General features: G+C 42.5%; 2 protein-coding genes across 3 annotated transcripts in view; one reads left to right on the forward strand and one right to left on the reverse strand.

The window, feature by feature from the left end:
- Positions 1-1,702: 1,702 nt before the first annotated feature.
- On the reverse strand, positions 1,703-22,046 carry NCEH1 (neutral cholesterol ester hydrolase 1). Of its 2 annotated transcripts, none has more exons than XM_026666498.2 (5): positions 21,547-22,046; positions 14,986-15,217; positions 12,799-12,868; positions 7,435-7,606; positions 1,703-2,512 (listed from the first exon to the last, which is right to left on the reverse strand). In XM_026666498.2, exons 1-5 carry the CDS (start codon positions 21,682-21,684, stop codon positions 1,895-1,897), a joined length of 1,230 nt encoding a protein of 409 aa, XP_026522283.1. In that variant the 5' UTR covers positions 21,685-22,046; the 3' UTR covers positions 1,703-1,894. The 2 variants fall into 2 exon arrangements, with proteins under 2 accessions (XP_026522283.1, XP_087821476.1); XM_087965350.1 differs by having other exon boundaries at positions 12,799-12,865; positions 21,547-21,964.
- Positions 21,290-22,978, forward strand: part of ECT2 (epithelial cell transforming 2) — a 67,791-nt gene continuing 66,102 nt past the window's right edge. Inside the window, exon 1 of the mRNA XM_087965343.1 lies at positions 21,290-21,379. The gene's annotated coding sequence lies outside the window, so the exon portion shown is untranslated. The remainder of the gene's footprint in view (positions 21,380-22,978) is intronic.

The raw sequence follows: 22,978 nt of genomic DNA on the forward strand, positions 1-22,978 counted from the left end.
TAGAGTGACCCGTGCTATTTTGCAAATATGATGCCATCTATTGCTACAGGTATGTAACACAATGAATGGGCTCACCTATCATGCTAAGTCATCGTTTAGCTGTAGTTGACTGAATCAGCTACCATTGGTTGGGTTCACACAAAACACTCGGCCAAAACTAAACAAACTACTTTGTGGTTTGGGAGACCCCATATATTTGCTTGGACCTTGATCCACTTAGTTTAGCGTTGTCAATGCTGACATGAAAACATAACACTTGAGTCCTGCCTGATCAAGTCTAAGATCATTGTCATGGATCCTCCCCTGGAATCCTCTTCAGATGTGAGTTCAGAGAAGGAGGGGTGAGTTTGAATCTGCAGAGGAAAGTGTGGAGCCGCGTATTGGTCAGGATCGGGGCTTAGAGGATGCTAGCCTGGGCCAATGGGGGAATGACAAGCTAAGATTGAGGTAGGCAAGCCACAGCTGCAGCAAGTTGGCCAGGAGGCTCCAGGTAAGGACCTGGAGCAGCTGCTGCCAATTAGCAATGAGGAAGTGGAGTCCACACCTCCTGACCCAAGAACATGTAGAGCAGAGAGGAGACAGGCACAATGTTGGTCAGTTAGACTACTCATGAGGAGGCAACCTTAATCCCAACCTAAGGACTTGAGTGTTGCTGGAGCAATGTGCCCTGTTCTGTGCCTTATGTTGTGTATCCTGCCCCTTTTGAATTGTGGGCTGCTTTCTTGCACTTTGTGTGCGCGCCTGTTGGACTCAATTACCTAGTGTCTCTTGCCTTGCTGAGCTTGGGATCTGTGCAGTGGGGGTGCTTTCTGAGCACCTGTTGGGTTATTTTTCAATAAACACCTGTAGCGCTCTGGCTGGGGTGGGAGTGGGGCAGCACACTCATTTGGTAGTATTCAACTCACAGTGGCCCATTAGAAGCTTTAGCAAGCCCACAGATTATGGCAGTTTCCTGTCCCAATGTTCCTATGAATCTGGTGGTTAGAGACTCCATTGCACCAACTATTAATTACCACAGATATTGCTCTTCTCTAGGAATCTGTTTAGACCTCTTTAGAAACTACCTCAATGAATGAATAGTATGTTTCTAAGGTTACAGGCCATTTTGTTTCCCTGGGATGCTGGGAATTAAAATATATGCAAAAATGTTCCAAGGTCAAAAAAGATCCAGCTCCTCCCAAAATCGATTTTTTAAAAAATTGGATCACTTCCAATAGGATGTATAAGGCAATAACAGAACATTTCCAGTGAGCTTTTATGGTCTTACTAAGAATGGATTATTTTGCACACTTCTAGAGATGGAATGGATTTGGTTCCTTCTGCACTCAAAACGTATCCTCTAGCAATGAGCTACGTCTTTCCTACATTTTTCTTTTTTGGGAGGGTGGGGAGAAGCAGAGACCTTTGCAATGAAATATAACTTAGGCATTCTGATGGATCCCTTGGCATTCTGATGCCTGATAAGCGAAATAATGGTGTACAGGAGCAACTTTGCCCCATTCCTCATGAATACCCATAGGGAGAAAAAAACTCTTATTGTATATAGAAAATCAGCATAGGAAATCAAGATTAGGACTGGCTGTTTTTTTCCACTGATTTGTCAGGGTTCTTGAAGAAACTTTTATATAAAACTATATTCACAGATACCTTGTCTTGTGGTGTGCAGGGATATGGATTATTTAGCCCCCTTTTTTCTACTGCCTTCATTAAGACCAGATTTATTTCCTTGCAAATACATTTAGAATTGGATCTGGAGATTACACAAGACTTTTCCCCATAAATTATGTCATCAAGGAATATGTACAGGGAAACATGCTATCCTGTACTGGAAGTTCTCTTAAGCGATGTCTTCAAATGAGTAGCATGGATTGCTTTTCTGGAGACCATTTTATGTTTACAAGCTTTCATTCAGCCACTTGAGATAGCTGTTTCTGGTGTGAAATCCTGCAGAAAAATTAAGTGGCCAAACGGTGAAGAGCATACAGCCATGAAAACAGTCTTCAAAGTGGTCAATGGTGACTTCCACACCAGCTTTCTCTAGCCGCTTGGCATACATGAGACCATCATCTCTCAGAATATCAATCTCACAAGTCATAATATAGGTTTTGGGCTGCAGGCGTAAAAGCTCTTTGTCAGCTAGAAGCGGGCCTGCACGGGCATCTAATAGGGCAGGAATATTCTGGATGATTTCAGGTTTCCCTGTGGTAGGAGCTATGAGTTTGTAGTTCTTCCTGAATCTTGAAGGCAGAAGGAAAGTCCAGTCTAGTCGGTCTCTGAAGAAATTGGCCTCGCTCACATCCAGAGAGGTATGATTGTTCATCAACATGGACTGGACAAAATCATAACTTCCATTGAAATACTCTACCCAGAACTCCACCATCACTGAAGGGGTTAGGATTGGGCTGAATTTGTTCTGTTGGTATGAAGGAGTGTTAAAATCAAAAGGTTGAAGGACAGGGTAGATTAGGGCCTGAAGTTTAAACCTATTGGTCATGTTCTCCTCTTGACTTATCTGTAGAAAGAAGAGAGAAAAGAGGGAGTGACACAGTCGAAGAACCTGTACCTATAGATCTTGAACACACCGACTCATAATTTGTTTTCATCAAGGTTTGTTGTGAAATCCAGAAACTCAACATGCCACATTATATATGAGTGAATGGATTCAACCAGTGGTGGGCTGCTGGGTGGTCGGTGAGGTTCGGGCCCACCTGCCTTTGTGCTATACTTTCCCTAAATAACTTTTCCCCCACCCAGGCTGCCCAGGTGAGTTCCGTGCCGCCCTGCTGTACTCACTGGAGCTGCCTGAGTCAGTTAGCTGCCTGTTTGAAGCTGTGTATCAGCCCCAAAGCGGCGCTTGCCGCTCACGACCAGCAAACCCCTTGTCAACGAAAGTGCAGCCCACCTCTGGATCCAACGCATGCGTACAATATAGAGACAACAGGAAAAGTTTGTTTCTTATTCCCTATCCCATCTCTTCTTAAAGAGGTTGAGGTCTCTGGAGAAATTCCCTGTCAGAGAAAACAATTAATTGGTGGAACGTCTTCTTCAGAAGTTATGGGTACTGCATCACTGCAGATTTTTAAAAAGAGACTGGGCACAGCCATTTGTCACGAACGGTATAGGGCAGGTGTGTCAAATTCAATTTCAATGAGGGCCGCATCGGGGTTGTGTTTGATCTTGGAGGGCCTCGGGTGGATGTGGCCATGGTCAGCTTGATATCACTCATGTTAGGGGCACCTGTGGTGGCCAAGTGCTAAGGCAGGACTTCCCTGAGACCCTCCCTCACTCTCATTATAATCTTCCTTCCTTCCTTCCCCTTTCCTTCCTTGCACTCTTCCCATCTTCCCTTCTTTTTCTTTGTCTTTCCTCTTTCCCTTTTCCCTTTCCTGTCCCTTCTTGCATGCTCAAATGCAAAAGGGGAAATATTTCTCCTCTTGTTTTGTTTTTAGTTTGTTTTTGCTAGCCCTCTGCCAATGAAAACGGAGACTGGGGGGGGGGCATGTGCAGCCCCCCGCGCCCCTTTTTCGGCCATGACAGCTCCCTGCAGCCCTCTGCCAGCAAAATGGAGCTTGTGTGTGGCTACCCCCAAGCTCTGTTTTTGCTGTCAAAGGCACTGTGGGCTGGCCCTTTGTGGTTTCCAGGCTGGCCCCATGGGCCAGATCTCCCCCCCCCGCAGGTGCATCTGGCCCATGGGCCTTGAGTTGATACCCCTGGTATAAGTTCTCTTGCTTGAGCAGGAGATTGGACTAGAACAGCTCCAAGGTCCGTTCCAACTCTGTTATTCTGTAATTCAGTATTCTATTCCAAGAGTGATTGGCCAACCTTAAAATCAAAGAAGGTATTATTTTACTTGAATGACATATAATTTAATATATAATTGCACAATAACATAATTACATGTGCTTACAACATTTCATAATTTAAACGAATCCAATGTCATCATGTCAAGGGAAAAAATGGAGAGGATTGCAGTTAAGTAGTCCTATATTATTTATCTCAATTAGTCTCACCAATAATTTGCTAGGACAGCCTATCCCTTCAATCCATAAGGATAATTATTATGCCTGATTAGGTACTCAGTGCCTGGGAACAAGCCCAACATTATACAAGGAGCAGCCGCAGCATATGAAGAAGTCCACTGGAATTCAAATGATTGCCACTTAGATTGATAATATATCAATTAGTGGCACGTAGAAGTGAAATAACTTTTCTCACACAGTAACGTTCCATTTTGAATCAATATAAATCAAAATCGAAATAATTTCTCCACTTATTATTGAATCTGTAAGAAGCCTGCATTATATGTAATTACAACACCACCTCTATCCTAAACTCAATGCTGTAGGCTTTTCCCCACACAGTCCTGTATTGCAAAAAAGAGCTTTCGTCTGGCAGCATATATTTTCTTTTCCTGAATAAACCTCACTTTATTAGGTGGGTTTTACACAATAGACTAACCAAAAACAAAGAGATCACATTACAGATTAGTGGGAAGCATAGACCAAGGTGTTAAGGTGTCCAATTGGATGGGGTGTGTGGAACTATTAACTGGAAGCTTTTTGTAATCTAAATGTGTTGTTGCACAGCTGACATCAGTCGGAATGGGCTGGAAAAGAGGAGAATTTGTAGTGCAATACTTCTGTAATGTTTTGGATAGGGTGCCTGAACAATAGGAAAGGGAAGAACCCAGAGAAAGTGTAGTTGTTTGTTCTATACCAGGGGTGTCAAATGAGGTGCTTAGATCTGGGCCGTGGGGCCACCCTGGAAACGGGGTGCCTCTGCCAGTGAAAATGGAGCTCGGGAGGGCTGCATGTGGGAGTGGGCTCCATTTACTTTGGCAGAGGGCTAGCAAAACAAACTAAACACAAAACAAAAGAAGAAACGTTTTCCCTTTTGCATTTAAACATGGAAGAAGGGACAGGAAAGGAGAAAGGGAAAAAGGAAAGACAAAGAAAAAGAAGGAAAGATGGGAAGGAAGAAGGAGAAAAGGGAGGAGGGGATTATAATGAGAGTGGAGGAGGGTCTGGTGGAAGTCCTGCCTTAGTATTTGGCCACCACAGGTGCCCCTGACATGAGTGACATCGAGCTGGCCACGCCCCTGGCCACGCCCCCCCCAGGTCAAACACAACCCTGATGCGGCCTTCAATGAAATTGAGTTTGATATCCGTTCTAGACAGAAAGTTCAGAGTAGTAAAAGGGGCGTGCATAAACAGGGAGTTCTCAACTTAACGTCTGTAATAGAGCCCTGGAATTTCTGTCATAAATCATGACAGTCAAAAGTCAAAGGCACCCATGTGACCAGACCTGATTTTATGACGTTGCTTGTGGTAGTTGTAAAGCAAGTCTATTACTCCTATGGGTTTTGGGGTTGTTGTTTCTTTTGCTGGAAACTGGTCTAAAAGTCCAGAAAACCGGCAAAAAACATAATAAATTGTGAATAATTGTGACCCCAGAATGCTGCAACTGGCCATCAAAGTGTGCCAATTGCCAAGTGTCTCACATGTGGTCATGTGACACCATATGTGTGCATGCGCAGCTCTCAGAACTTTAAGCTGGGTTGTACGTAGCTCTTGAGAGGGTCTGTCATAGCCAGGGGTGGGATTTAAATTTTTTAACAACCAGTTCTGTGGGCGTGGCTTAGTTGGTGGGCGTGGCTTGGTGGTCATGTGACTGGATGGATGTGGCTTGGTGGTCATGTTATTGGCTGGGCGTGGCCAACTCAATATCACTCACATCAAGGCACGCATCTCCTCGCACTGGCCTCTCATGACTGTGGGGATGCTGCAACAGTTGTAAGTGTGAAAAATGGTCATAAGTCACTTTTTTCAGTGCCATTGTAACTTTGAATGGTCATTCCACACAAGCAAAGTACCAGCAAAGGAGGGGAAAAAAACTCCAGAGAAGTTCCTGAGACAGGAAGTCTAGTCCTGCCAAGAATGTAATAAGGGTTAACGGAAAGGCAGTTTCTGTAAGCAACACCAGAATGTTTCCTTCCTGCCTTCCTTACAGGATTAGGCCAGTAATTTCTTCTAACAACCGGTTCTCCGAACTGCTTAGAATGTTAACAACCGGTTCTAGCGAATAGGTGCGAACTGGTAGAATCCCACCCCTGGTCATAGCTTCGAACAGTCGCTAAGCAAGGACTACCTGTAATCACGTCAGCATTGGCCATATTGAAGATTGCTTTTATGAAACAAATATGGCTTGTGTCAGCTGTGATTTTTTCAATGATTACACAAATTATTATTATTTTAATGGAGTGCATGAATTGAAGCAATGAGAGAACTCTTACACTTTACTTTTCCCTTGGAAAAAGGGTCTTACAGAGCAAATTTTACGACATCTACATGAAAATATTCAAAGAACTGCCAATAAAGAAATGGAGAAGCTAGACTTTTGTGAAGGGAAGATGAAAGTGCTTTTAAGCCTCTTAACTAAAATGGGAGGGAAAAGCGGCACAATGTTTTTATTCGGTTAAAAATGCATTCTTCCAAAGGCTGATCTCTCCTGTAGCTGCGGCATTCATAGCCTTTGCTGGTCTTAGGACAGAATAGAATCTTCTTTATAGAAGCTAATCTACTTTCACACACAAACACACACTTTTTTTGGGCAAGATTTCAGAAATGGCTTCTTTTTCCTAAAGCTGAGACAGGGACTGAACCAAGGTCACCTAGATAGCTTCATGCCTAAGATGGGACTAAAACTCATGGCCTCCCAGTTTCTAGCTTGGTACCTTCATTATCTATCTATCTATCTGTCTGTCTATCTATCTATTTATCTATCTCCATCTACCCACCCACCCACCCATCTATCTATCCATCCATCCATCCTTCTATTCAACTATCTTTCTATCCATCTATCTATCCATCCATCTTTCTATCCACCCATCCATCTATCATCTCTATCCATCTCTTTCTCTCCCTCTCTCTCCATCCATTCATCCATCCATCCACCCACCCACCCACCCATCTAAGCTGTCTGTTTGTCTGTCTGTCTATCTCCACCCACCCACCCACCCACCCATCTATCTATCTATCTATCTATCTATCTATCTATCTATCTATCATCTATCTATCATCTATCTATCATCTATCTATCTATCTATCTATCTATCTATCTATCTATCTATCTATCTATCTATCTATCATCTATCCACCCATCTTTCTATCCAACTATCTATCCATCCATCCATCCATCCATCTTTCTATTCAACCTTTCTATCCATCTATCTATCTATCCATCCATCCATCCATCCACCCATCCTGGTTTTTCAGAAATTGTCCCCTTTCCCAATCCTTTTCATGGGAGCAGTCAAGAACTGACCACTAAATCCTTCCCATACAAAACAAATGTGCCCTTGCTTAATCCCAGTCCTGGCACCTTCTGCACAGTTGAAGATGGATCTGTGTGTAGGTCACCCAGAACTTTTCTTACCTCTTGGCACAGAGCAGCAGCCAGATTGCCTCCTGCGCTATCACCGGAAACTGCAATTCTGGCAGGATCAACAGAATATTGAGCAAGGACATCTGGCAGCAAAAAATGTTTGGTGGCCCGGAGGATATCATCGAACTGTGCCGGGAAGTAGAAATCTGGTACTAACCTGTAACTGCAACGAAAAACGGCGTTGGTACTTACCTGACACGCCCGTTCTCCTTGAGCTGCGAAGAGCATCCAGTAGTGGGAGGTGTTTCAGTCTCTGCTCATCTAGGCTGGGCTTAATTTGCGGAACAGTCCTCCTCCTCCACGGGACTCCTCCCCAGCGTTCCCCAGTTTTGGCGAAGATGAGAGAAACAAACACCCTCGCCCTTAATACTGTAAAAATTCATTGGTCGAAACAGGATCCCACCAGACGGAAGAGGGTGGGGCTGGATGCTCTTCGCAGCTCAAGGAGAACGGGCATGTCAGGTAAGTACCAACACCCTTTCTCCCACGAGCTGCTCAGACCATCCAGTAGTGGGACATACCAAAGCTTGGCCTGTCCTACGGGAGGGACTCCGTCTGTCTTAGGATCCCCTCCTGGTCCCTGTGGACCCATTGCAGAACCCTTCTGCTAAAGGAGGCCTCGGCTGATGCAAACACATCTATTTTATAATGCCCAATGAAAGGCGATGGAGAGGCTCAGTTTGCGGCACGACAGATGTCAGTGATTGGTGCCTGCGTGGCCCATGCTGCCGATGTTGCAGCTCTCCTTGTTGAAGGAGCTGTTATGCCCCTGGGAACCTGAAGTGATTGAGTCTGATACGTTTTCGCTATTGTGGCCCGTAGCCAACAGCCTATTGTGGAGGATGAGACCTTGCATCCCTGGTTGCTGGGCTGAAAAGACACAAATAAAGCCTTTTTCAGAAAGAGGCTGTGCAGTGAATATATATTCGTAACGCTCGCCTCACGTCCAGCCGATGCCATTGTCGTTCCAGCCCTTGGGATGACCTGGGACAAAAATTAGGAAGTATCAGTTCTTGTGTCCTGTGAAAGGCTGAATTAACTTTGGGTATGAACGTAGGATCGGGACGAAGGACGACCCTGTCGGAATGGAAGACGCAAAGATCTTGTCTGATTGACAAGGCTGCCAGTTCGGAATACGACGAGTGGAAGTGATTGCTACAAGAAAAACTAGTTTATATGTCAGAAATTGGAGACTTGACGATTGCAAAGGCTCGAAAGGGCACTTAGTGAGCGCAAGAAGGACCTTGTTAAGGTCCCAAGTGGGATAACGGTGAACCGTTGGCAGGTGTAAGTTTGTGGCTCCTCGAAGGAAACACTCTATGCGTGGATGATGGGAAAGAGATAGGAGACCTTCATAAGTGACGACTGACGCCAAGGCCGCCACTTGTCTTTTCAAAACCAATGAGACTGTCTTATGGGAAGACAATAGGATTTTAAAAAGAAAAACCTCACTGCAAACCAAACCCTGCAGAAGGCCTCCTAAGTGTGCAAGCCACACAATGGAGCACATTTCCTTTAAACCCGAATTTAAAGATTATTGTGGCCAAAAACCAGCATAGAACAATGGAGTGCAAAAGAATAGGAAATAATATACTATGAAGGGGCAGACATACAAAGCCAGGACTGCTCCAATAGGTACCAAAAGCCAGAATAATAAAGGCATATCAAAAGTGTAAAGCTATATGATATGTAAACTAATCCTAAATAGAGATATAATGAATAATGCATGATTGAATTACACCACTTTAAAATTACCCTATGTAAAATATGCTAGATGATACCTAAAACAGGTACATATTTACTTCTGATTGCATTCAAAAGCTGGGTTCATGTACCGCAATACACTATACTTCATTTAAACGTGGTTTGTTAAATAAATCACCATGGCTAGCTTACAAATGATGATTTGTAATGATTTGTAAACTGCAACAGGATTCAGGTGTTACATTAAGCCAAAACTAAACAAATCGCATCGTGGGTTTGCAATGTGGGAAGCCGTGAAAATCATAATTTGTTCTGTTGATAAGGGAAAGAGTTCAAAAAGACTAAATTTCATTTCTAGTATTTGCGGTTCAAATATTAAGCCACTAGAGGACACCAGCTGCTCTCCTTTAGACAAGGATGAAATGCTTGTTTTCCGCTGAGGGAAGGGAGAAAGGCATCTGTGTTCCTAAATTTAGAAATGGGCTATTGTTGTAAGAAACCTCTCCTCTTAGCCAGCTCCTGCTTTATCCAGCAGAAGACGCAAGCCTTTAATTTTATTTAACAACAAGAAAAACAAAATTCAACCCTTCAATAAAGCAGCTATAGCACCTCCTATTTCAGTAGGAGTTTAACATTGATATCCCTTGGCAATTTTATTCAGAAGGTTGTGTCTACGGTTTTAGGAGTCATAGATTGCTAACTATTTTAAGAAAAAGGAAGTCACTTCTTCTTTGCCTCTATCACTCTGACATCTACAATCAGGTCCTCTTTAAATGTACTGGTGGGCCTCATATCCATCCAACATCACAAGGGAAATGCAACCTGGTGTTGGGAAAGGACACATCTATTCATCCTTTATTAACCTTTGAGACAAGGAGAAGCTGGATGAAATTGTTCATGCCATACAACTTACTTCTTCAATCAAAACTATTCTACGACTTGTGCTTCACTGGTTCTTTAGATGGGGAAAAAGTTCCTTTTTAAAAGCTCAGAAAGACAGTGGTTGCTCAAGTTAACAAAAAAACAGCTTTCTAATAACCAGAATGTGTCACTCCTCTCTCATGCAAACATAGGACTTTGCTTTCTACCTATAGCTAGAATTTAATATGGGTTCACCTTTTGAAACACAAGCAACGTGAGCCTGGGCTTGACAGCAGCAAGTCTTGAAGCCTGAATAGTTCAAAGAATTTTAGCTATAAATTCAGGGAAGGTCCTTTGTAAGAGATCTCTCCGAAGTTGTTGTTGTTTTAGTATATACATATATTTTATTCATAAACATTTTGAATAAAGTGTACTGTTAGGTTATATCATTTACAGAAAAACAAAGAAAGAACAAAAAGGAATATTAACGATAATAATAGTGTAACAGACTATTTTGACTAAAATTTTCTTTATATTAGCTTATTTGTAATTCTGTTGATTATATTGGCATGTTTATAATTATAAACCATCTTTATATTTAATTCACACATAGCAATAATCTTTAATTCATCTAAGTTCTATCTCTTATCTCTAATTTCTATCTCTTATCTCTAACCACTCGCAGAATCTATTCCATGTTTCTAATTCTATGTCTTCTTTGTCCTTTATTTTTAATGCCAATCTATCCATCTCTGCACAGTCTAATATTTTCTCTCCGTGGTTTTGAACTCTGTGGATTTCAGGGGAAAGATACAATTGCAGTTGGATTAGGAAAACCCACACAGATCTGAAAAACAAGTGTGGTAAGATAATGAGGCAACTAATGAGTGTGGGAGATTCTTAGGCGACCAAATCTGGCAAATGTTTGTTCTTGTGGAGTCTGCTTTCAAAGAGATGAACACCTATAATATTTATACTTGGTTGTTGATGTTTTGTCACTACTTTGAATGATACTCTCACAGAGAAAAAAAAAAAGGCACAGGGCCCCTTAACTCTTATTAGGTCTAGGTTCCACTAGGTGGCTTTAAAGACCTAGCAAATTTATTTGTGAAGCTGGCTCAGCTTGCATTAATTAGGATTTAGCATGTTGGAGAAATCCATGCTCTTTGATTAATATATGCATCACTGTATTGTGGAAATCTGGAAAATGGTTGATTTGGAAACTAGTTTAATTAGACTATGTCAGTGTAGCTTCTGAGTGTCAGAAGTAGAACAGGAAGAAAAAGAAGAAATATCTGGACAACAAATATTAATTAGGGAATCAATCATACTTTAAACAAGCATGTACACATAGGCTGGATTTGCACAAACACACAAAACCATAATTTGGTTTTAAACTATGGGGGTATGTATCAGTGTCAAAAATAATTAAATATAAACTAAGGCTGTGGTTACAGTAAATTAAATTCAGCCTGCATTTGTGGATTACAATTTTGTACATGGCTTCCTGCCATATCTAAGGTTGGGTTCCCCTAAAATATGGTTTCTAAGCTCTTCAATCATGGCTGTTTATTTCTGTTGCATAATTACCTTAGCTAATTTTTAATCTGGTTTTAATAATAGTTTTAAAAGGGTTAAAGCATTAAGGTGTCTTGATGTTTTCTTTATATTTGTTCTAATCTAAATTGATATATAAAGATAAAGGTTTTTTTTCTCTCCCAATGGAATATTTTATATTTTCTTCTAATTTTATCATCTATCTCTCTGCAAACCTTTTCATGCAATAGCTTCATTTTGGCCTCTCTTTATATTTTTTCTTCCACCCCCCTTTTAAAATATTTTTTTTAAAAAAAGGTATCTGAAACTCCACCAACAGAGTGGAGAAAGGCCTGCCTATATTATGCTCTTGTAAATGTGGGAGAATAGACACATGGAAAAGAATTATCCTAGGTTGATTGGAAATGTTAACACATTTTTGCTAGGAAAAACCCACTTTGGGGTGGGTTGGTACATTGTCCACTCGCATTCAAGGTGGAAATCATTCTAAGACTTGAAAGTGCTCATCCAAATTAATAGTCAAACAATTATAGCATATAAAAATGGTGGAGCAGGTATCTCATTAGCTCAGAAGACAACTTGAACAAGATCCTTTTGGTAAAATGTCTATGGAGATTCTCAGTCATCCAGTCATGGTTGTCCCAAAGGTTTTTTTTTCAAAAGGCAATTGGACTTTCTTTGTTTTTTCCTTTTTTTTTTTTTTTGCTTCTCATTCAAGAAGCTTCTTCAGTGCTGAGCAGCAAAATACCTTGAAGGAAGGTGTTTGCTATTTGAGATGCCAGCAAAGATGAACATTTACATCAAATTACCTAACTGACCAACAAGAGGCAAAAAGAATCCAAAGCTGAAGGTAAGACTTCAGAAGCTAAGGTGAAAACCAAATACATCACATTATGGTTCAAGTAATTTAATGACCAAAGATTTAGCCTAGGATACAGTATTTAATGCTAAAATCAGAGCTTATTTTAGCAGAGCTATGAATATGGATGGAACCATTTGTCATGAATGAAGGTGAACCATTTGTTTACTCTTGCCAAGAAAGCTACAATGATCAGTGTATAGAACTGAGTTCAGCTGAAAGGTATGCGTTGTTCCAGAACTTTACCCTTCTTTCTCCATATTCTAAGTTCTACTCTGTAGCAATTTAATTCTTTTTCTCGAATCTTTCCAAACAATAAAAAGGCAATAAAACCCAGTCCATACCAGTTTCTTAATTATTGATTGCTTACTTACTTAATTGAGACAACTACAGCATCCAGAGATTCAGCCATAACCTCACAGAAATGATTGTAGTAGCCTCCTTCTGCAGGGAGAGACAGCCAAGGATGAGAGAGAAGCTAATGCTGACTGTTCAGTTGCAGAATGTCCAGAGAACAGGTATTTTTATTTATAATATTTTCAGAGATATATATTCTGCAAATGACATTATTGATGCATAAACAGATTTCTGTTGGACTTTTGAGAATCCCAAGATTGCCATTTTTTTAAAAAAAAGGGAAATCCTGAACAATGAATTGAGCCCTGATTCAAAATAGAAAGGAAAAAAATGAAACTCCCAAGATCAAAACCACCAACCCAATTAGGACTTTATGGTAACTGGCCACAGAATTCTGGAAACCAAGTCCAGAGTCACCTTGTAGGTGAGATGGGTGACAGAGAAATTTAATAATACATTTTTAAAAAGGTAATAATACATTTTTAAAAAGTGGTAGTGTATGTCTTTTCATTTAACAATCTGTCCTTGGTTTTCTTCTTGTTATTTTCAGCAACCTAACTTAGGGAAAATGGATTGCCACTAGATTATGGATTCAAGAGCAGAAAGATGCTTCAGTTGGTGTAGGTGGGCTCACTTTAAAGCAGCTGCATCTTTTCTAGGGATCATGAGGCAGCGGCACAAGGCAGCCGTGTGTTCTTGGGAGAAAAGATGTAGCTTCTTTGAAAGCCTGAAAGTAGGTACTATGTGACTGATTCTGTGTTCCACAGCACCTTTGTGTTCAAACTCTAAGTGTGGCAATTTTCTACTGTACAAGTAGTACTAATAAAGGGGATTATTTGAAGCTCAGGGTTGACATGAGGACTCTCTGGTGTTTTCTGAGCTTGCTTGTTTTCTTGCAGACGTTTATTATCCAAAGTAGGCAACATCATCAATGGCAGTTATGTTACCTAGTTTGAGTAATGAAACATCTGCAAGAAAACAAGCAGGCTTAAGAGCACCAAGGACCCCTCGTGTACAAGTAGTTCTTCGTTAACCCACTCAGAGGTCAAAGCTACAATGCTGCTGAATGAGTAGTTCTTGTGACCAGAATGGTTCTTATGCCTAATCCTCAAAACTCCAGCTATCCAGTGCTCCTGTGGTTATAATCTCATGATCTGGGCATTTGGCAACCAGCTTGCACTTAGGAGGGTTGAAGTATCTAGTAGTCACATGATCACCATGAGCCACTGTGGTGCAGTGGTTAGAGTGCAATACTGCAGTCTACTTTTGCTGACTGCCAGCTGCCTGCAATTTGGCAGATTGAATCTCACCAGGCTCAAGGTTGACTCACCCTTCCATCCTTCCGAGGTGGGTAAAATGAGGACCCAGATGATTGGGGGCATGATGCTGACACTGTAAACCACTTAGAGAGGGCTGTAAAAGCACTGTGGAGCTGTATATAAGTCTAAATGCTATTGCTATTTGTGATCTTCCCTGCTGGCTTCCCCACTCACTTTGCTTGTTGAAGCTGGCAAGAAACTGAGGATTTCTTTGCTTAACAAACCATAATCCTCGTTTAGCAACAGCAGTGGGGACCGTCTGGATTGCCATTGCTAAGTGATGTGGCAATATGGCATTGTGTTTTATACAGTAACTGCAGTGCTTAGCGACAAACATTCCAGTCCCAATTACTATTGCTAAGTCATGACTACCTGCAGAGAGTTAGTGATTGCAAAATAGGGAAGACCAAGAAAAAGGACATGCATCAGAGGTGGTATTCAGCAGGTTCTGACCAGTTCTGGAGAACTGGTAGTGGAAATTTTGAGTAGTTCGGAGAACTGGCAAACACCACCTCTGACTGGAGATTTTACAGTGTCCTTTCCCTGCCACGCCCACCAAACCTCACCCACAGAACCGGTAGTACAAAAAATTTGAATCCCACCACTGACGTGCATCCCATAACAACTCGCCAAGGCCAACTTGCCACGGGACTACTCACCACAGGATAAAAGTTACACTAATATCCAAGAAATAATGGAATAGATTCATTAAAGAAAGGATCCCTAAGGAGGAACAAAATGAAATGTGAATGATGAAACTTAAAATGATTTAAAAAAAACATTTTAAATAATTAAATTGAATTGCTGAATTGCCCCTCAGTGAATTGTCCTGTGGCCGAGTTGTCCTGTGGGGGGTTGTCCCGCTCCACTTTCAGACTTGCTTACTTGTATTTAACAAAGCCCATCCTCCTCCATGGATGTAGATGATGCTGCGGTGTAGCGTCTTCTGGCTGAGCTGTGCGTGTGACTGATACACTCGGACCTCAACACCATCAAATATGGTGTCTGTTATCTTCACAGGCAACGCGGAGGGCATAGTCAGGTTCTCCAACCAACCAATCCAACTATTTAGCAATTTTGCATGGTGGCCCAGTCCTATGTAATGGCCCAGGTTGCTCTAAGGGGGAAAAAAAAGAAAAAGTGGAAAGGCAAAGGATTTGAAAGACATACTGCATAATTAAATCCATAGACACACATTTGGTATGATATACACATAATAAACCTTAATACTACAGTAACTGAGGTAGAATATAACTACGTCAGAAGCCCAGCTGGGAGAATAAGTGTGAAAAACGGTCATAAGTCGCTTTTTTCAGTGCCGTTGTAATTTTGAAAGGTCAGTGAATGAACTTTTGTAAGTTGAGGACTACCTGTATTCAAGGACTACCTCTATGCTATCCTTGTTCTTATATAAAGACTGAAGGTATAGATTCTGTGGGGCTGCCCATTGGCCCTTAAAGTCTGGGTAAAAAAACCCCAACCTCTAGCTCATGGGTGTCAAACTCGCGGAGTTTTTTCCCCTTCGCGGAGTTGGGCTGGGGGTGGCCTGTGCGGAATGCACCTGGCCCGCGGACCACCAGTTTGACCCCCCTGCTCTAGCTCAAACCCCATACTATGGCCACTGCAAAGAAGACCCAATAGCGCCTGAACTTTCTGAGGTTGCTGAAAAAGAGTGGCCTGGGTGAGAAGTTGCTGGTTACTTTTTACTGGTCTACCATCGAGAGCATTTTGGCATACTGTGTAACGGTGTGGCATGCTGGATGCTCTGCAGTGGATAAGAAGATGCTCCAGAGAGTTATAAACACAGCACAAAAAAATCATCGGTTGCTCTCTTTCTTCTTTGGAAGAGATTGTGAAGACCAGACTCCTCTCTAGAGCACTAAAAATCTCCACAGACCGTTCTCATCCTGGACACTCATATTTCGAATGGTTACCATCAAGGAGGCATTATAGATGTCTTAGAATGAGGACTAATAGATGAGAAACAGTTTCTTTTCCAAGGCAGTAATTGTCTTGAATCAAACAGTGCATTTGTGATTTAGTCATATTATTATTATTATTATTATTATTATTATTATTATTATTATTATTATTATTATTATTATTATTATTATTATTATTATTTAAATACTCTGTAGCATGATTGTGATGTGGTGTTTGGGGCACTGTGCTGGAGTAGCTTTCAAATTTCATTGTATTTGTGGAATGCAATGACAATAAAGGTATTCTATTCTATTCTATTCTATTCTATTCTATTCTATTCTATTCTATTCTATTCTATTCTATCAGCAATCTTTCTATTTCATGATACGATGAAAGGAGCACGGGAGGAAATCCCGCAGGCTTTGATTAGGACAGCGGTGTCAAACTCAAGGCCCGTGGGCCAGATCTGGCCTGCGGGGCCGCCCTGGAAACAGCAAAGTTCCAGCCCACGATGCCTTTGCCTGTGAAAACAGAGCCCCCTCCTGAACTCCATTTTTGCTGGCAGGATGCTGAAGAAGGCTGTCACGGCTAAAAACGGAGCCCGGGAGGGCCACACCTGGCCCTTCCGAGCTCTGTCTTTGCTTGGCAGAGGGCTGCAGGATGATCCCCCCAGCCCTGCCAAGGCCAAAACAGGTACCCCCGACATGAGTGATGTCGAGCTGGCCATGCCCACCCTGCTCACACCCACCCCAGCCATGCCCCCCCCAGCCCCCCAAGGTAAAAAAACAACCTGATGCGGCTCTCAATGAAATTGAGTTTGACACCCGTATCACTAAATAGGATAATATGTCATCCACAAAGGTCATTAGAATTCATTTGGACTGAGGCAATACAGAAATGGCATAAATAATAAGTAAATATATTTGGTGACCTTAATCTATTTCATCTACGTTACAGGAGAGTTGGGGTTTTGAAATGTAAGGGCATAGAGTCATGTACACCAGTTAGAAACCTTTAGATGAAAAGGCAAGATAAATAAGTAACAAATGGAATAAATATGAACTGTGAGTAAATGCCATCAAACGCAAGTTTATAAAGTTGAGCCTTTGTCCGGCTGGTGAGTGATGGAATGCATTTTTCTTGTTTAGGTGCAGATGGGGGGAAAATGCCTTGCATAACTGTGGAGGATACAGATCGAGTAATTTATGGCCTCAAGTAAACCCTTGGGGAAACAGACAACAGACAAATTGCAGCAAGTCTTGCTAAGTCAGAACTGGGTAAAATTCAGTGATTGTGTTTCAAATAGCAGAAAGAGCAGCTTCTACTGTCCAAGGTTCAGAGTTAAGCATGTAGCAATCATTAGCAGAGGTGATCAGTGTTAGAAATAGGAAAATTCAAAAATAAAATGTAGGTGAAGAGAATAATATAGTAGAGCATTAAGAAGATAGTTGCTCTATAGACATTTGCTATCTTGATGTAATCCTTCTGTATATATATTTTCTAATGCATTTACTCATTATTAAACATGTACCTGCAATCAATTACATCCTTCTGTATCAAGTAATACCATCTCTATCTCCTCCAGGAATTGGTAGTGATCAATTAGGAGGACAATAGGAGAAGAGATAAACCATTGCCCTAACTTTCTTTAATCAGTTGAAGTTAGATTTTGTTTTTCAAAGCATCTGCTTAAGTTTACCAGACTTTTACTTTGCATATGTTAGAGATGCATATAATCATTATGTTGTTCTAAGAAGATGTGCTGAATGTAACATTAATATGTAATGAGTGTGGTGTTAGGAATAGATATTTCTTTGTTCTCAGACCGTTAGAAAGAGGCCCTGCTGAAGGGACATTCCTTAATGCCAAGTAAGATAAGAAAAAGCTATGTTGGCAAAATATGTGATGGGTGGTCATTGGGAGAGGTTGAAGGAGATGAAGTGGTCTCCATAAGGCCTTTCGGATTAGCTGTGCTTGGTCACTGGGTCGATGTAGGAGGGGCATGGGGCAGTGGTGGGATTCATTTTTTTTTACTACTGATTCTGTGGGCTTGGCTTGGTGGGCGTGGCAGGGGAAGGATACTGTAAAATCTCCAGTCAAAGGTGGTATTTATCGGTTCTCCAAACTACTCAAAATTTCTACTACTGGTTCTCCAGAACTGGTCAGAACTTGCTGAATACCACCTCTGGCATGGGGGCGTCGGGATAGAAAAGCTATAAAATGTAATGTATTGAAATCCTAAGGTGTGGTTCTTGGCTCAAACTTCATGTTGAGGTCAGCTGAGATCCTACCACTCTTTGCAAACAGCTTAACAAATAAAATATCTGTTTTTTTCACCGATCCAAGTTTTTGTTATTTGGATTCATTTCCAACATCAGGAAAGTAAAATTTACAGATGTCATTATGAGCTGAATGGCTTCATGGAAATCCACAATGGAGTTTTCTTGGAAACAGTATGCACCTGTTCTCCATTTCTGCCTTCTTATAGGGTTTTTTTTTTAAACTTTCCAGGCTAGCCTCAACATTAATGGTCTTTCATTCAAGAAGCAACTTAGTTATTACATTTGCTTAGTTAATAGAGTTGGAAGGGACCAATTCTTCCTTTCCAACCCTTGTTCAAGCAGGAAACCCTATGTCAGGTCAACAAGCTCAACCAAAAGTGGCTAGATGCTCTCATTGAGGAAGAAAAATAATAATTGCTGATTATTAGCTAACTCATGCCTCCTTCAACTCTCACTAATTTCAGTGAGACTGACATCCAGGTAGCTGGGCACAGGAGAGCAGTCAGATTTTGTTGTTGAAACATAATTTTTAAATTATGAGTTTAAATTTCAAATCAAGAATGATGGCAGCTCCTAGCATATATACAGTATCCTCAAAGTTCTAGTTTGAAGAGTTGATTCAAAAAATATTTTAAAACTGCCCAAGATCTTTTTTTACTGGACACATTAGTCTATGTACACCCCTTTTCTATAGTTTCTTCTAAACTATTTCAATATATGAACAAGTTTTGTTTCTCAGATAAATCTACATTTTAGGGCTGGAGTACTGTAGTGTCATTAAAGGGGCGAGGAAGTGAGACAGTGTAGACTCTTCAAAAGGAATTTGCTAGATGAATTCTCAAATACAGCTCATCTGTCTGGAATCCGCATTGCATACCTGACATTAATACAATTGAGAGAGTCCAGAGATATTTCACGAGAAGAGTTCTCCACTCCTCTACTCATTGCAGAATACCTTATGCCACCAGACTTGAAATTTTAGGCCTAGACAACTTAGAACTACACCACCCTCGGTCCGACCTAAGCGTAGTACATAAAGTTATCCATTGCAATGCCCTACCCGTCAATGACTACTTCAGCTTCAACCACAGCAATACACGAGCACACAATAGATACAAACTCAAGGTAAACCCTCAATTGCATGAAATACGACTTCAGCAACAGAGTAGTCAATGCCTGGAATACTCTACCTGACTCTGTGGTTTCTTCCACTAACCCCAAAAATTTCAGACAGTCTACTGTTGACCTTGCCCCATTCCTAAGAGGTCTGTAAGGGGCATGCATAAGCGCACCAATGTGCCTACCCTCCCTGTTCTAATGTTCTTTTTTATTCTTATCCATTTCATATATTAATAATCATGTTCATACTTATTTTCTGACCCATGCCCTTTTCTGTCAATCAAACACAAATTCAAAAGGAACAAAAACCTTATAATGCTTTTACAAAATAATTAGCTGTGATAAGCCTAAGCCTAAGCACAAGATAACAGACAAGAAATCATTTGCAATACAAACTCAGGATACTGGATTGTTCCACGAGGCTGTAGTTTCCAAACGTCTTTGCCTTCTGCAAAGAAGGTTTGTTTCACAGCTGGCTTTTATCTTCTTGAGGGAGGGGCCATTACCTTGCAGCCTTACTCCAGAGTGACCCATGCTGTGCAACTGTTCTTTCCTCTGAGCAATTCTGTGTGCATGCGCACTTGGCACAGGCTCCTTGGGAACCTCCTCATCAATGCTGCCAGCCCCCACAATCTCTGAAGGCAGCAGTCCACTCCCTAATGGTCCTGGCCCCTCATCTGAGTCCTCGCTCTCCTCAGCCGTCCACACCTGCTGCCGGCTAACCACAACTTATAATTTTTACCTAATACATACTGGACAAATACACACACACAAGTCCAGTTGCCACCTGAAAAAGCAAAGGACTACCTGTATTGTAACCCTAAAGGTATGGTAGTGCTCATGATTTGTGCTTTTTCGCCTGGACTACTTCAAAGAGCTGACAGTGTCATACTCCATCTTACTTGGATGGGAGGTCCATTAGCAGATCTCAGAACTATAGGCTAAACTTGATTAAAAATCTGTGAAGGGCAACTGAAACTACCGCCCCCACTCCAGCTCCCCCCCCACGACTGTCACCAGCAAGGCTGCCTGGACACTAGCTAAGGAGGGAGTGACTTCCAACAACCATAAGTCTAGCCAGGAGGCATTTTTAAATATTTCTTCTCAAAAGGTTACATAACAATCAGTTTATCTTTTTAGAAAACGGCGCCTTTCATGATGTTTTGAACAACTCAGCCCATTGTAGCTGGTCCGGAGGGAAGGCGGTGTGTGTGTGTGTGTGTGTGTGTGTGTGTGTGTGTGTGTGTGTGTGTTTGTTTGAAAGGCAGCGCTTGCGGCGCTTAAAGCGGAAGACTTCGTAGCGGTAGTCATGCCAAGGCTTTCCAGACCGGGAAGACCAACGCAATTGGCCAAGCCAGAGAACCCGAAACCCGAAAGGGAGATGCGTCCCAAAAGGAACCCAGATGAGGGACGCCTTTCCGAGGCTGAATCGGTCCCAGGGCAAACCAGGTCGCTTCAGGAACGTCTGCATTCGCGCAACTCATTTACCGACTTAAACCCCCACCCCCACCCCCCGTATGTGTGTCTGGGGCCGAATGCGTGGAATCAGAAACTGGCAGGGGGTGTGTATGTGTGTGAGAGAGAGAGAGTGGGAGGGAGGGAGAGAGCGCGCGAATGCGTGGAATCAGAAACTACCTCTGTGTGTGTGTGTGGGGGGACCGAATGGGTGGAATCGGAAACTAGCAGTGTGTGTGTGTGTGTGTGTGTGTGTGTGTGTGTGTGTGTGTCTTTCTCTCTCTATCTCTCTCTCTCTCGGACCGAATGGGTGAAATCGGAAACTAGTTGTGTGTGTGTGTGTGTGTGTGTGTGTGTGTGTGTGTGTCTGTCTGTCTGTCTGTCTGTCTGTCTATCTGTCTGTCTCTGGGACCGAATGGGTGGAATCGGAAACTGGCGATCGAAAGATGTAGCCTGTTATCGGGGATAACAGTGACTCTGCTGGGCGGCTCCTGCCAAAGGTAACCCGCTAGCTCTCTCCTCGTTAACTGCGCGCGTCGTGTGAACCCAGAGATCTGCGGGCAGGGAGGCAGACAGGCAGACAGACAGACGGAAGGATGGAGAGAGGGGGGGGGGAAGGGGAAGAGGGAGGGGAGAGCGAGCGAAGGACCTCTACGATTTTGCTTACCGATTGCTGCACGACCCGGAACGTCGCATCCAGCATCATGAGAGGCCAAGGCTCGGAGACGGTGCTGGGTAGCGGCAGGTAGACGTAATAAGCGGTCAGCGCCAGCCAGCCGGCCAGTAGCACCAGGGCCGACTTCATCGCCTTACTGAGTCCGCAGTCCCGCGAGCTTCTTTTTCAACCGGCCGACTTTTTTTGAGGCAAAGGCGGCGGTTAGCCTCCCATTTGTAGCATTTCATAATCCGGCCGAGCCAATCGTGAGGGGGGAAGAGAGAAGAAGGGAGAGGAAGTCCGGGCCCTTCCGTCGCTTCCGAGCCGGCCGGCCGCCCTTGGCTCAGCTTTTGCCTAGGAACGCCGGCAGGGCGAGGCGGCGGCGAAGGGGAGCGGTGTGTGTAACGGTGGCCCCTCGCAGGAAAGGCTCGGGATTTGTCCTTGCGCCCCTCCCACGTTTTCCTCTTCTGCAGATTTCCAAAATTAGGGCAAAGGGCTCCGGGGTCAGGGATGACCTCTAGCAGGTGAGCACAAATATTTATTCAGGGGTTGGCAGAGGGAGGGCCACGTATGCATTTTCAGACAACCTAGACATTTCCCTTGAGGCTTGCCTCGCACTGCCTCCTATGCTCCCCTCCACCCCGAAGGTTTATTCTCGATTTATTACCACAATACTCTTTTGTTTGGCGGATTATTTAGAAACTAGTATGGGGCTAAAATCTGAGGAAATGCACTATGCTAACGGTATCTTCAATCTATCTAAATCAAGGCTCTTCAAACTTGGCAACTTTAAGACTTGTGGACTTCAACTCCCAGAATTCCTGAGCTAACATGACTGGAGGAGGAATTCTGGGAGTTGAAGTCTTAAAGCGGTCATGTTTGAAGATCTAAAGAATCATCTTCCCCATAACTGAAAACCAAAACACCTTAATTAAAACATTCAATGCGATTTGTTGGTTTGTGGATGATAAAGCAATCCACTTACGACCACAATGGAGCCCGACATTTCTGTTGCTAAGTGAGACGTTTGCCAAGTGGGTTTGGCCCCATTTTACGACCTTTCTTGACACTGTTGTTAAGCGGATCAACCGTCATAAATGTGAGTCAGTTGACAAGCATCTAAATTTTGATGACGTGACCGTGGGGATGCCCCAACTGCCCTAAGTGTTAAAAATAGCCATGTCAGTTTTTTCAGTGCCGTTGTAACTGGTCACAAAATGAACTGTTGTAAGTCAGGGACTACATGTATTTCATAAATAAGATGTAAACTTATTTAAAACAAGGAACTATCCCTAATCATAACTGAGGAGGGAAATTATATTTGGCCCGCAGAAGCTCAGGTCTAGTGGAAGACTGCAAAGAGATGCAAAGGCAACTGGACTTTCTTTATTTTTCCTTGAAGACATTTCACTTCTCATTCAAGAAGCGTCTTCCAGTTCTAGCT

The sequence above is a fragment of the Notechis scutatus genome, chromosome 4, assembly GCF_049901735.1.
Source record: "Notechis scutatus isolate UNSWTSFEM ecotype Mainland chromosome 4, rNotScu1.2, whole genome shotgun sequence".
Taxonomy (NCBI): Eukaryota; Metazoa; Chordata; class Lepidosauria; order Squamata; family Elapidae; genus Notechis; species Notechis scutatus.

Bases quoted from the DNA above. Each gene is read 5' to 3' on its own strand.
- NCEH1 (XM_026666498.2), bottom strand. From the start codon at position 21,684: ATGAAGTCGGCCCTGGTGCTACTGGCCGGCTGGCTGGCGCTGACCGCT. The intron at 15,218-21,546 runs GTAAGCAAAATC...TTTCCCCCTTAG, and splicing joins TCCGGGTCGTGCAGCAATCG to AGCAACCTGGGCCATTACAT. The intron at 12,869-14,985 runs GTAAGCAAGTCT...CTCTCCCTGCAG, and splicing joins ATGGGCTTTGTTAAATACAA to AAGGAGGCTACTACAATCAT.